General features: G+C 43.4%; 1 protein-coding gene across 1 annotated transcript in view; it reads left to right on the top strand.

Annotated features, from left to right (window-relative positions):
- HAGHL (hydroxyacylglutathione hydrolase like) overlaps positions 1-13,263 on the top strand; it is a 29,919-nt gene that overhangs the window by 14,778 nt on the left and 1,878 nt on the right. Inside the window, exons 4-8 of the mRNA XM_044657510.1 lie at positions 217-334; positions 1,629-1,737; positions 2,039-2,142; positions 3,836-3,937; positions 6,366-6,445. Of these exons, the coding sequence (XP_044513445.1) occupies positions 217-334; positions 1,629-1,737; positions 2,039-2,142; positions 3,836-3,937; positions 6,366-6,445 (513 nt within the window). The remainder of the gene's footprint in view (positions 1-216; positions 335-1,628; positions 1,738-2,038; positions 2,143-3,835; positions 3,938-6,365; positions 6,446-13,263) is intronic.

Here is a 13,263-nt window from a genome sequence, read left to right as displayed (position 1 = left end):
TCTTTGAAAGCTCTCCAGTGATAGGGAAGTTACTCTCTCCTGAGGGCAGCTCATTCCACTGTTGGACAGCTCTGATGAAAGGAAGTCACTTTTATTGATCCTCATTCTGTTTTTTAGGGTCAAGGGTCCCAACTGGGTTTTTGGAGTTGGAAGAAAGGGATACAGAGAATTCTGACTTCTCAGGGGTCCTCAAAATCTTCTTATCTCTCTTTGCAGGGATCATTCCAGGGGCAATGAGGAGCTGGTGCAACTGTGTCCAGGGCTTCAGGTGTATGGTGCTGATGAGCGCATTGGTGCCTTAACACACAAGTTGACTCACAACCAGGAGCTCAAGGTATCCGCCCAGGGGATCAGGGCAGAGTCAGCTGTTCCCTTCTATCTTCCCCTTCTTGACTATTCCTTTCCTCTTCTTGGATGTCTTGTGCCTCAAAGTGTGCCACCTTACCTTTTCCCAGTGCCCAGGGTTAATTAGGTTGTTGGGCTAGAGGTAGGAACCAAGAGTTAGTCTTCAGGCACAAGACAAACCAGCCACTCCTAAGCCCCTTAGTACAACCATTTCTGAATTTTACTATTTTGAGTGAGATACACATGAGGAGGAGGAGGGAGATGGAGAGAGAGGTTCTGTGTCTAGGAAGCTCAGCCTGTTCAGGGAGAGGGGATTTACATGTGGAAATCAGAAAGGAATGATGTTTATCAGGGTACAAACAAGTTGTCCAAGGGCACAGAGGGGTGCAAAGTACTGGCACTGAGCATAGATTGGATGCCAGAAACGCTGTAGTTCTGTTCCCATTTTCTTGTGTGACCTTGGGTAAAGCCACTCAGCTTCTCTGTTCTTAAGTACTCCTCTCAGCCCTTTGTAGAGAACCATATGGCAATAAAAAAGACTCGAGTCTTCTGATGGCTCAGGCCCAGCGACAAAAGTTTCTGAGAAGCTGAGAGAAGCTTTGGCCAGGAGGGGGCAACCCTGAGCCTTGTGACCAGTCGGTGCATGCTCCCTGTTAGGGGGTCTCATCTCAGGATAGAAGGGGGTTTTAAGGGATGAGGCTAGCTCACTTTGATCTTGTCAGTATTTCAGTTGGAGGCAGTGTGGTGCAGTGGGAATGGCACTGGCCTCAGTTCTGCTGCTAACTTGAGGCATGATTATGAGTAAAGTCATACCTACCAGGACCTCATTATCTTTATCAAACCAAAGAACTGGACTAGATGATCCCTAAGGTACCTTCTACTTTGGCCTTCTGTGCTCTAAGACCAGCCAGACCAGAGTCTTCATGGTTTACCCTTTTATGTAGAATGGTTCTGTTTGTCTTCAGAAACCTGCCATCGATCCTAGGTGAGGCATGTGAGGGATGCAAACTTCTGTCTCAGCCTTGTTTCCTATCTGATAGGGGACCTCCTCTCTCCCCTGTCCTGGGTCTGTTTTGGAATTTGGTCTTTGCCCTCCTGCCAAGAAAGTGAGAGAGATACATATCTGGAAGGAGGGAATGGGATAGGGATTATATAGAGCCCATCTAAAGCGACTTGGGAACACACTTTGGGCCAGGGGTGGTGGTGGGTGGTGGTCACAGGGTAAGGGGAGGGGAAGCTCGTAAGCTCCAGGCAATTTCCTGGCCCTTCCCTTCCCTCTGCAGTTTGGAGCCATCTGTGTGCGGTGCTTGCTCACACCTGGCCACACCTTGGGCCACATGTGTTACTTCATGTGGGAAGACAACTGTCCAGATGCTCCAGCTGTGTTCTCAGGTACCTGGAGGCGCTTCTTTGTGTGAGGAGCCAGGGTGAGCAGGCATGGGAGGGAGCACTTTGGTTTTCCCTTGGGATGGTAGCTGATATCATTCCGTGTGCATTCTCCTTTGGCTGATGGAGATGGGTGTCTTGTCCCAATGGGACCATTCCAGCAGACACAGCAGGAAGTTTTGTGCACCTCCTGCCATCCGAGCTTGTGTGTGGCTGTGTGTCTTTTTCCTTTGTGTTGTGTCTCTCTCCATGATGTTCCTTTCCTCTGGCAACTAGAAAGAACTTCCAACCCTCCTTCCCTGAACAGGCGATGCCTTGTTCATCGGTGGTTGTGGCCGACTCCTGGAAGGGACGCCAGAACAAATGTATCGGAGCCTCAATGAAACCCTGGGGACTCTGCCCAAGGAAACCGTGAGCGCCCTCCTTAGCCTGCTTCCTTTCACTGGGCTTTTCCTCTTACCGTCTTACCACATTTTTTCTCCAGAGCCCGAATCTTCCTGCTTGGGAGGCTTTAGGTAGAGCTGGAGATGAGCTATCTGATGTCTGGCTCTGTGGTTTCTCTGACCCTATTGCATGACAGCCTGAATGGGGCCTGACATTTCCAGACCTCTGGGATAAGTTGTGAGCAGAGATGTTGATACCAGCCCCAAAGGACCCTGTGGTGTGTGTAGGACTGAGGGGAAGTAAAGAGTAGGAGAGCCAAGAATCAAGATCCATCAGGGGCCAGTTCCTCTTATTTGTGTCTGTAAGAGACAGAGGACTTGGGCTGGTCAGGAGTGGAAGACAAGCAGAGCCTAGAATCTAGCTTCATGGCCACTTAGTTGGCTAACACTATGGCTGCCCACAGTTGGGAGCCTGGTGCTATGCCCCTGGGGTCAGGGGATGCAGCACTTAGAAAACATAAAGAGAATGAAATAGCTTGAGTGAGGAACCTTCCTTTCCAGTCTGTGACCTTGCTGGAACTATGTAAAAATCTACTTGTTCCCCTGAATTGAAGCAAATGGCTAATGCCCAGTCTTCCTTCTGCCTTGGGTTATGCTTAGAGTACTATTTCTTAGATAATCAAGGAGTAGTGACATACTTCTTTCTGCCTAGGGAGACCCAGTGGCTGACTAGATTCACATATATCCCATATGCCTTTTGCCTCATGTTATATGTGTTATGCACCACTCTTTTAATTCTTTAGTAGGATGTGTTCTATGAAGCAAGTCTTCAGCAGGGGAGATGGGCTATTTTGAGGTGGCTATATTTCCTCATCTGTTTACCCAGATGGACAATATATATTTTGGGGGGAGTAACTGGCAAGATTAAGGGTCACATAAGGATTAAAGTCAGGATTCAGGCTGTGGCTAGGATTAGGGCTCTGTCTGGGGCCAGGATTGGAGGTCATCCTGTGATTGGGGTCTGTGATATGATAGGAATAAGCTAATTGATTTAGACAGGGTTTGCACTCAAAAGTCTCCAAGACTAGAAATGTTGCCAAGGTTAAATACTGCAATGCTCTAGTCTTGGGTTTTATCTTATACTGCCACCTTGATCCTGTGTGTGATTCATCTAGGCCCTTGGTTTTTTCTCTCTTTTCCTTCTGACACTATTTCCACAGCTGGCATCAGTTCTGAAGAGCCAGATTAGGAAGAGAAAAGAGGAGAAAAAGACAAGTTCAATGGCATGCTTCTGAGGGGAGAGAGATTTGGTGGGAATGGAGACTCAGTTGTTAGTCAACAAAAGGTTTGGGGAATCCTCATCTATTTACATGGGTAATAGACATTGGGCTGATGTGTCACCAGTTGTCCCCAGCTGAGCTTCTTCTTTTTTAAACCCCTACCTTCCATCTTAAAATCAATATTATGTATTAGTTCCAAGGCAGGAAAGTGCTAAGAGCTAGGGGTTAAATGACTTGTCCAGGGTCATACAGCTAGAAAGTGTCTGAGGCCAAATTTGAACTCAGGACCTCTTGTCTCTAGGCCTGGCCCTCAATCCATTGAGTCACCTAACTGCTCCTGAGCTAATTCTTGGGATGGTTTGGAACATCCTTCTGTTGCTGGATGTGCCAGGGTAAACCACTAGTACTATGGAACCCTAAGCATCTCTTTCTTTTTTGCAGAAAGTGTTCTGTGGACATGAGCACACTGTCAGGAATCTCAAATTTGCTTTGAAGGTAGAGCCTAATAATGAAACTGTGAAAACAAAGTTGGCTTGGGCCAAAGTAAGTATTATAGGATTTGGGAAGACAAAAAGGGGCATCGAAGCTGTGTTAGAAGATAGTAAGTGGAGTATTAGAGAGGCCTGCTTTGAAACTGAGGACTTAGAAAATGTAATGGGGAAAGAAATTTATGCTATATAATATACCCCTCTGTGCTCACAAGTCAGAATCAGCTGCCCCATTCTATTATCCAAACTTATCAAAATGCCTAAAAAAAGGAGGCCTGCTGGTTGATTTGTTAAAATTTTGGAAATCTTGCGATTTCCAAAAAGATGGCATTCCATAAAAGATGGAAGCTACTTACAATAGCACTATAGAATTGCTTCCCAAAGATGGTAGTGACAAATTCCCTGAAGTCTTTATTTCATGAAACACTGGGAAAGAACAATATATCTCAGTCCTCTCATTTTCACTTTGTAGAAATAAAGCAAAATAACAGCTACCTCAGGAACACCTGGATAAAGAACTGTTTTACTGTTGACTCTTTCTGTCTTTCTGTGTTGAGTGGGATGTTTGGCTCCATTTCAGAGATGGGGGCCCTTGGCAACATGATGCTTTTCAAAGGAAGGGGCTTTACTGAGTCTGGGATGTCAGGAACCTAGATATAAACCTGGGAGAGGCCATGCAAAAAAATTGTCAGGACCTGGGCAGCCCATTCAACTGGACTTTAGCTTTCCAGCTCATCTTACTTGGCTTGGCTGGCACTGACTCATCTGTGCAATTACTAATGGACATTTAGTGCCAAGAGATGATGATACAGACAGGAGTGAGTTCTGAGGATCACTAGGATCAGCTTTCTCCCACTTGGGGTTCCTGTGGAAGACACCTTACTTTTCTGGCCCTTAGCACACTGTCCCTGCTGGCACAGAGTAAGGATGTTAATGATTGTTAGACATTTGAAAGACAAGGTGCTAGGGTGTATAGTCCTGACTGTCCCTCCTTTTGTATGAGTTGACATAATAGATGTTCCCCTGTATCTTCACTAATCTGAACCCTTTTCACAGTCCCAGCTTTGATGGCTGAAGTTTTCTGCTTTGTGGTAGCAAACAGAATCTATTTTACCTCCCAAGCAGAAAGTCCTTCCTGGTGCCACACAGAAATGCTCTCTTCACACATTGCTTATTGTCTCCCTGAGGAGAGGAGAGCAGGCACCGGCTAGAGCTTTTATAATCCCTGTTCATCGTAACTTGTTCCGTTAAGGGACTTTAGGAGGCATTTAATGAGTTGTTGTGGTAGAAGAAATGAATCACTTGGTGACGACTTCTGGTGGTGAGCCTCTTGCACTTGGTCCTTGGCCAGCAGACAGTTACCCAGTGAGCTTTACTTGAAGCCAATCCTTGATCTCCATTTCTCCTTTGAGAACCCATAGTCTCCTGTATGCTATAACAAGGTGTAGCTTTGGCAAAGGAGAATCTTCAAGCCTCGCTACTCACTAATAGGTTTCATATCAGTTTATGTGTAGACCCTAGTTTTTTATTTTTATTTTTATTTTTATTTTTTATTTTAAACCCTTAACTTCTGTGTATTGACTTATAGGTGGAAGAGTGGTAAGGGTAGGCAATGGGGGTCAAGTGACTTGCCCAGGGTCACACAGCTGGTAAGTGTCTGAGGCCAGATTTGAACCTAGGACCTCCCGTCTCTAGGCCTGGCTCTCAATCCACTGAGCTACCCAGCTGCCCCTTAGACCCTAGTTTTTAACAGTTGTTCATAACTAGCAGGATATCTCTGGCCTATGTTCTTTCTCCTTTCTCCTATCCCTTTAGGGTTTGAATGATTCCTCTTGTCTGTTCTCTTTAGAATTTTTTACCTACAAATTCCCCAGCTCCTTTATCTCAGTTTCTTTTTCCCTGATGGCTTTTGTTTTTCCTTTCCACTGTTTTCTGTTAATTCTTTTTTTCTTTGTCTCCCTGTAGTAGTGTGTTGAGCTGGGTCAGCCACTAGAAGGCAGCTAGCCCAACTAGCCCTTCTACCATACTTAACTCTTAGTCTGTTTCTGTTATATCACTTTGGGTTTATGCTACAACAGCAACATGCCATGACTCTCATCTGATGTTGCTTAGATATAGGGAATGTTTTTTAGGCCCTTCTTGGACCCATTAGCCATTTCCATTGTCCTCCCCTTAGGGTACTGATAGGGCTGTAGTCGTATATGACCATTAACTCCTTCTTGCCTCTCCACTTGGACCTGAGGCTGTTGTGTCACGTGAAAGGAGTGGAGGTCAGGCTTGGGTCCCAGTGACGTCCAGCTTTTCACTGAAAAGGTAACTGCTAGCAGGAAAGCCAGGAAACTAGCAAGATGAGCTGAGTGTTCTTCACAAACTGCTTACAGTGACTGGTTCTGGGCTTGTGATTTGTTTTGGCTTTTTTTATAACAATTTAAATGTGACATGGTATGGGGGAAAAGTTCTCACTGAACCTGCTGTTGTTCCAGGCTAGAGATGATGACGATATACCCACAGTGCCTTCGACCCTGGGAGAGGAGTTTCACTACAACCCTTTCCTGAGAGTAGTGTAAGTATCTTACTGTTAGTTGGGTTTGATTCTATGATATGGAAAATATTCCATGTGTGTACATGCCCTTTTGTCCTCTGCCTTGAGCTCTCCCTTTGTCCATTCTCCTCCACAAATGAGCCCTACTACTATATGTAGGTGCTCTACTTTCAGCCCATCTCTATTGGAACTTGAGGATCTGGCACCAGGTATCCTCAGTTGAAATCCTCTTTTGAAAAACTCTTTTATCTTTAGTTTAAGAAATGTTTAGCTCCCATGGGACAATAACATTTTTGTTCCAGAGGTTTTCACCGTGGTTGTTGTGGACACAGGAATGTCTGCTTAGTAGGTAATGTGAGAAAATCCACACTGGAACAGACAGCATGCTTAGAATGAGCAAACTTCTAGGTAGGAGAACCATGTAGCAAGTGGTTAGGCTCTCTTGGGCCTTAATTCTCACTTTGGCAATAATTTGGACAGTTAGTGATGCCTTTATGGGACCATTTGTTGCCCTTGCTACTGGAGACAAATGGGCTCATGGAATTTCCATGCTTAAGAGGCTGCTTGAAGCTCTGCTCTGTCATGCCTGTAACTTTTGCTTGGGTAAGTGAACTTGTCATGCATGAGTGGGCTCAGCAAACTGAAAAATAATAATTACAAAATTTTAAAATGGGAAAGGACATAGAGAGCTTGTGTTTTAAGGAAACTGTTAGGCCTGTCAAAACTCAACTGAGTCCATTCTCTTCTTCTTTGGCTTCTCCTTGCTCTCTAGATTATACAAGTCCATTTTTGAAGTTGGAAGGGCCTTTAGAGTCTGCTAGTTCAACTCCTAGCCTGAGGTACAAATCTGATCTACAGAATTCATAGGTGATCATTCAGTCTTAAATGCCTCTAGTAAGACTTGATGCTTTATGATAATGCCTATCTCATTTTGTAGACTGATTCTTAGGAAGTTTTTCCTTGGATTGACCTGAAATCTATGGCTTTATTACTTCTTGTTTTTTTCTCTTCCTCCCCTATTCTGACCTTTCCTGCCAGCTCTTCCCCAGGATACACATTTGCAGTTTTGTCAGCCAGTCCTTATATGGCATGAGCTTGAGATCCTTCACTATCTTGGCACACCTGGTTTATCTCCAGCTTATTTCTGTCCTTCCTAAAATGTAATGCCAAAAACTAAATACAGTATCCTGGACAGTGTGTATCTCTTAATGAAGCCTAAGATTGGACTGAAAAGCAAAGGTAGCATTATGGACTAGAAGGCTAGTCTTGGTGTTGAGATGTAAGTTCAGGTCCCACCTCTGACACACACTGGCTTTGTGACCTTGGGCAAGTCACATACCCAGGAAAACTCTGTAAGACTGAGATGAAGAATAGCTTCCATTGGTAGAGGAAATTTTCCCACCGGAAAACCCCTTATTCCAATGAAATCACAGGTCTTGGTTGCCTTATCATATTGAGCCTGCAGCCTACTGAAACCTCCAGATCTCTTTTCTGACTGCTTCCTAGGACAAGCCTCCCCCATCTCATACTTGTGAAGCTGATTTTTTAAATGCAGGTGCTGTCGTGGCTCATCTTATAAGATTCAGTTTATTGATTCCATATGTAGTCTCATCCACAAGAAGAGCATGATTGTATCAAATGTGTTGTGCTCCTCTGATCTAGCAATCCTGTCAAAAACAGAAATCTGGTCAGTGTGGCCTGTTCTGTTCTGGGAACTCTTCTAGTTCTTGGGAGTACTGCTTCCTTTTCTAACCTTTCATTAACTGCTTAATAATAAGTTCTAGAATTCTGCAAGGAATAGAAGTTAATTTTCCAACCCCTTCTCTTTTAAAAAGGATCAAGACATTTGTCTTCTCTGGTCTTAAGGCTCCTTTCTTGTCCAAAATTTTGCAAAGACCACTGACAGTGGTCCAGCAGCCACATTGCCAGTTAGTAGCTTGGGATGTGGTTTATTTGCACCAGGTGATTTGAATACATTGAAGCAATTACTATTGCCTTATTTGGGAATCCATTCTCTATTAGCCATTTTTATTCTGTCCTTTCTAGCCCAGAGATCATTGTTCTTGGAAGAGAAAACCATTAATTTAGGGCAAAAGCAAAATAAGAGTTGAATAACTGTCATCAGTTACCATTGCCCAATCAGCCACAAGTAGCAGCAATTCTTTCCCTTCTTTGATCTTCCTCTTTTCCAATAAATATTGTTTTTTCCCCAATACTTTATTTTGATGTTCTTAATATTCCTCAACTTCCTATAGCTTTATATGTTCAGAGCTTTAACTTTCCTGACACTTTTTAAAAACCCTTACTATTTGTCTTAGTAACAACTCTAAGATAAAAGGACAAGGGGTGGGCAAATGGAGTTAAGTGACTTGCCCAGGGTAATACATTTGAGGCCAGACTTGAACACAGGCCATCCCACTTCCAGGCTTGAATCTCTACCCACTGTCTGATCTAGCTGCTCCTCCTGATGCTTTCTTTTAGAACTATGCCACACTTCTGAATTTGTCTTTCATTCCTTGACTTTGCTGTCATAGTTTCTATATATATATATATTTTTAAATTAGAAGCTGGTTGGTGAGTGCTAAATGCCTTTCAAATCAGTCCTTTTAGACAACTATCCTTTTTCCTCCTCTTTGCAAGTGTTTCTTTTTCCTACAGAATTTCATTTTTGAGATCTTCTAGTTCCTCCTAGACTATATTCCTTTGCAGCATTTTATTTATTTATTTAAACCCTTATCTTCTTTTTAAAATTTTTTTTTTTAATTTTAAACCCTTAACTTCTGTGTATTGACTTATAGGTGGAAGAGTGATAAGGGTAGGCAATGGGGGTCAAGTGACTTGCCCAGGGTCACACAGCTGGGAAGTGTCTGAGGCCGGATTTGAACCTAGGACCTCCTGTCTCTAGGCCTGACTCTCAATCCACTGAGCTACCCAGCTGCCCCCAAACCCTTATCTTCTGCCTTAAAATCAATACTGTGTATTGGTTCCAAGACAGAAGAGTGGTAAGGGCTAGGCAATGGGGGTTAAGTGACTTGCCCAAGGTCACACAGCTAGGACATGTCTGAAATTTGAACCCAGGACCTCCTGTCTCTAGGCCTGGCTCTCTATCCACTGAGCCACCCAGCTGCCCCCTGCACAGCATTTTAGTCTGTAGCATCCTGACATTTCCTGAAACCTTTGATATCTGAACTCTTAAAATCTAAGGTGCCTTTTAGATGCTCATCTTTACTCTTTACCCCATGCAGCTAGGTAAGTGCATTGGACCTGGATTCATGAAGACCAGAGTTCAAATCCAGCCTCAGAAATTTATTAGCTATATGATCCTGGGCAAGTCACTTCATCTCTTTCTGCCTCTATTTCCTCATCTATAAAATGGAGATAATAACAGCACCTACCTTGCAGGGTTGTTGCAAGGATCACGTGAGATAATAAACCTCTTTGTAAACCTTTTATGGCACTATAAAAATGCTGGTTATTATTAGAAATTCCAAGATAGTATGGTCATTTTCATTCTGATGTTCCCACCATTCTATCCAGCAGCCAATTCCTTCTTTGTTTCTTTAGCTGGTCTGTTTCCTTGCTAAGTTGTATTAAAAAATGGACATAGTAGTCTTTAGGGGAACATGACCAGATAAGATAATAAGACACTAGGCTTTTCTTAATGAAGAAAAAGATCACACCTGCCAAGATACATGGAGTTTGCAGGTCATCATTCCTACTAAATTCTTTTCCCCTATGAACTACTCTGTAGCTGCATCTCTCCTTTTCAGCTCTTGTACCCACTATCCCAAGCCTTTCTTTTCTGTTTTTATCAGCACCTGACTATAAGGGAATGCCCTATTACTTTATTATAAAGAAAAGAAATCAGGAAAGAGGGAAAGAGGCACTGAGAAGTGCAGTTCTTACAGGTCTATCAATTTTCAGGGCAGAAACAATTGATTTTGGAGCTTCCTCAGGCTTCTTGTACTGCCATTAGTTTGGGACTCTTCCCATAAAAAAAGCTGGACCTTCTCAGGAGGCAGCAGCTGGTTGTCCTTTAAGGAATCCTGATGTGTTTCTATAGGTATCATCAGGTAAAAGATGATCCAGGAAGGGGCAGAGGAAGAAGAGATGCTGACGAGTACCACACAGTTATCTTAATAATACAGAAGTCTTCTCTCTTCCTGGGGCATGTATTCTAGGATCTCCCAAGACTTGCTAAACCTGATTCTTATGAATGACATAGGCAAAAATGATATTGCCAGAAGGAATCTAGAAAGCTTGCTCAGGATTATGAAGTCTTTGTTAGGAAACTGAAAACTCAAGGCTTGGAGGTATTTTCTTTTATGCTGCTGACTAAAGGCAAGGGCTTCAAAAGAAAAAAGCAGACTTGAGAAGTGAAAGGATGGTTAAGAGATGTCTGAGAAGGGGATTTCGATTTCAGCTTAAAATGCAGAAATGATACCCTCTTGATCAAGGATGGAGTGAACCTAAAATAATTATGCTGGGAAAAATATATTTGTTTGTAGTATAATGAATCATCAAATGAACGGGGTGTGTGTATATCCATCAAGCTAGATTCTAGAGAGGGTAACTATGGTGAAGGAAAAGTAGCAGTGGAAGGCAACTAGGATTTCACAAAACAAGACAAAACTCATGGCATCGGATCCTTATATACAATGCATAAGATGTGGGTAATAAACAAGGTAAAGTGTGCCACTGGAATTTGCTGGGATAGAACCCATTATCAGAATACGGTGCTAGGAAGCTATTCCTTATCTAAAAGAAAGGAGCAGAGTAGTGATGTACAGAAAGAAAAGATGTTGGGAGCAGCGAGGTGGCTCAGTGGATGGAGCACCAGGGCTAGAGATTGGAGGTCCTGGGTTCAAATTTGACTTTAGACACATCCTATCTGTGTGACCCTGGGCAAGTCATTTAACCCCAGTTGCCTAGCCCAGTGATGGCAAACCTTTTGGAACTTTTTAGGGACCCCATGCCATGTCCCCCCAACTGCATATCTGTGTCCCAGCCCCCATTGTGTGCCCCACCCACCCCTGCACTTGGGGGCGGGTCCAGGGGGAGGGACCAGGCTGTAGGCTGGCCAATCCAGGGCCAGGCTCTGCAGAGAGGCTCTGTTGCCCTATACTCTCCCCTTGCATTGGGGGGTGGGTCCAGCTCCTAGCTGGCCAAGCCTGGGGCCTGTGTGTGCCCACAGAGAGGTCTCTGCATGCCATTTTTGGCACATGTGCCATAGGCTTGACTGTTCTGCATTGGAACCAATACATAGTATTGGTTATAAAAAGGAAGGTAAAGGTCTTTAAAAAAAAAAAAAAGATAACCTCAGCAGCTAAGTGGCTCAGTGGATGGAGTACCAGGCCTGGGAGTCTGTGGGACATGGGTTCAACTATGATCTCAGATCCTTTCTAGCTGTGTGACCGTGGGCAAGTCACTTAACCCCCATTGCCTAGCCCTTACTGCTCTTCTGCTTTAGAACCAATACACAGGATTGATCCTAAGATGGAAGGTAAGGGTTAAAAACAAAAGATGTTCATGTGAGGAAATCCAGGCATCAGAAATCAGGGGAAGAACTGGTATGGAGCACATTTAGGTGAAGAAATAGAAACAATATTGTCATGAAGCAGTATACTGTGGACCACCTGGACAGAAAGAGGAAATAGATGAGTTCAGGAAATCGATCAGATGCTTGGCACACAGACATGATATATAGAAGGGATAGGACGCTTCAGTTAACCAGAATCTGCTGGAATTCTCTGCCAAAAGGAGAGCAACTGATGATTTCTTGATGTTTCCTAACAATAATTCCATTCTTCAAAAGTTGGAGGAAACAAGGGGAATTGCCTTTCTGGACCTGATTCCCACCAGAAAGAACAACCATTGGCCACTGAAAAGAAATTGAGAAATTTGTATTCTACAGGTAGGGGAGGTGGGGAAATGGGGGAAGTGATCACATCCTCCTAGGAGGGTGAGCTGGGCAGAGTGCGACATGTACCGGAGAGTCTGGGAGTTCAGATTTCAAAGGATAGGTGGGATGTCTCGCACTTAAATTCTACAGGCTGTCAGCCTAAGAAGGATGACTCCAGAATGACATTCGAAAGATAGAAAGGAAGCAATTCTGTTGTCTAAAGAGACCGCTCGCTGCCTCTTATATTTATACTTGGGAAACTCTTTGACTATGGGTGGTTTAAGACAGCTACAGAAGATGAATATTTAAGTATGGCACAGTACTGTAAGAATAACATTATTAATGAGAACAAAATGGGAGGAGTTTAAAAAAAAGTTTTATTGAAGTAAACCGGAAGATCAAAGAAGGAATAAGACTGGTGCTGGCAAGGGTGGGAGGGATGATGATAAATAGCTATGACGATCAAAGGCATCATGGAACTACTCAACTTTTAATTTTCTTCTTTTTTTTTTCTTCCGAGAGGAGTATCTGGCCTGGAAAGGACAAAATAAAAATGGCTCATAGGGAGTTGAAACTCAAGATAAGGAGATAGTGAGAGAGCACTAGCTGCTTTTGATGAGTTCAAATCCCCAGGACCAGATGAATACCAGGGTACTGTAAAAGAGCTTTTGGATGTAATTGCTGTTCCACTGCCAGTGATCTATGTGAGACTGTGCTGAATGGACAAGGTGTCACAGAATGGATTTTGAAATCAGGAAGAAATTAGGCAAGGGAGTTGGACTTCAGTTCCTGGCAGAATTCTAGAACATATTTTTAAAAGAGCTATTGGGTGAACATCTAGAAAAGAAAACCATAATAAACCAGCATGACTTCAAGGATATACCAAATACCTATTTTCTTTCTTTCTTTCTTTCTTTCTTTCTTTCTTTCTTTCTTT

Source organism: Gracilinanus agilis, chromosome 1 (genome assembly GCF_016433145.1).
Source record: "Gracilinanus agilis isolate LMUSP501 chromosome 1, AgileGrace, whole genome shotgun sequence".
Lineage (NCBI taxonomy): Eukaryota > Metazoa > Chordata > Mammalia > Didelphimorphia > Didelphidae > Gracilinanus > Gracilinanus agilis.
This window is presented reverse-complemented; position numbering and strand designations above follow the sequence as displayed.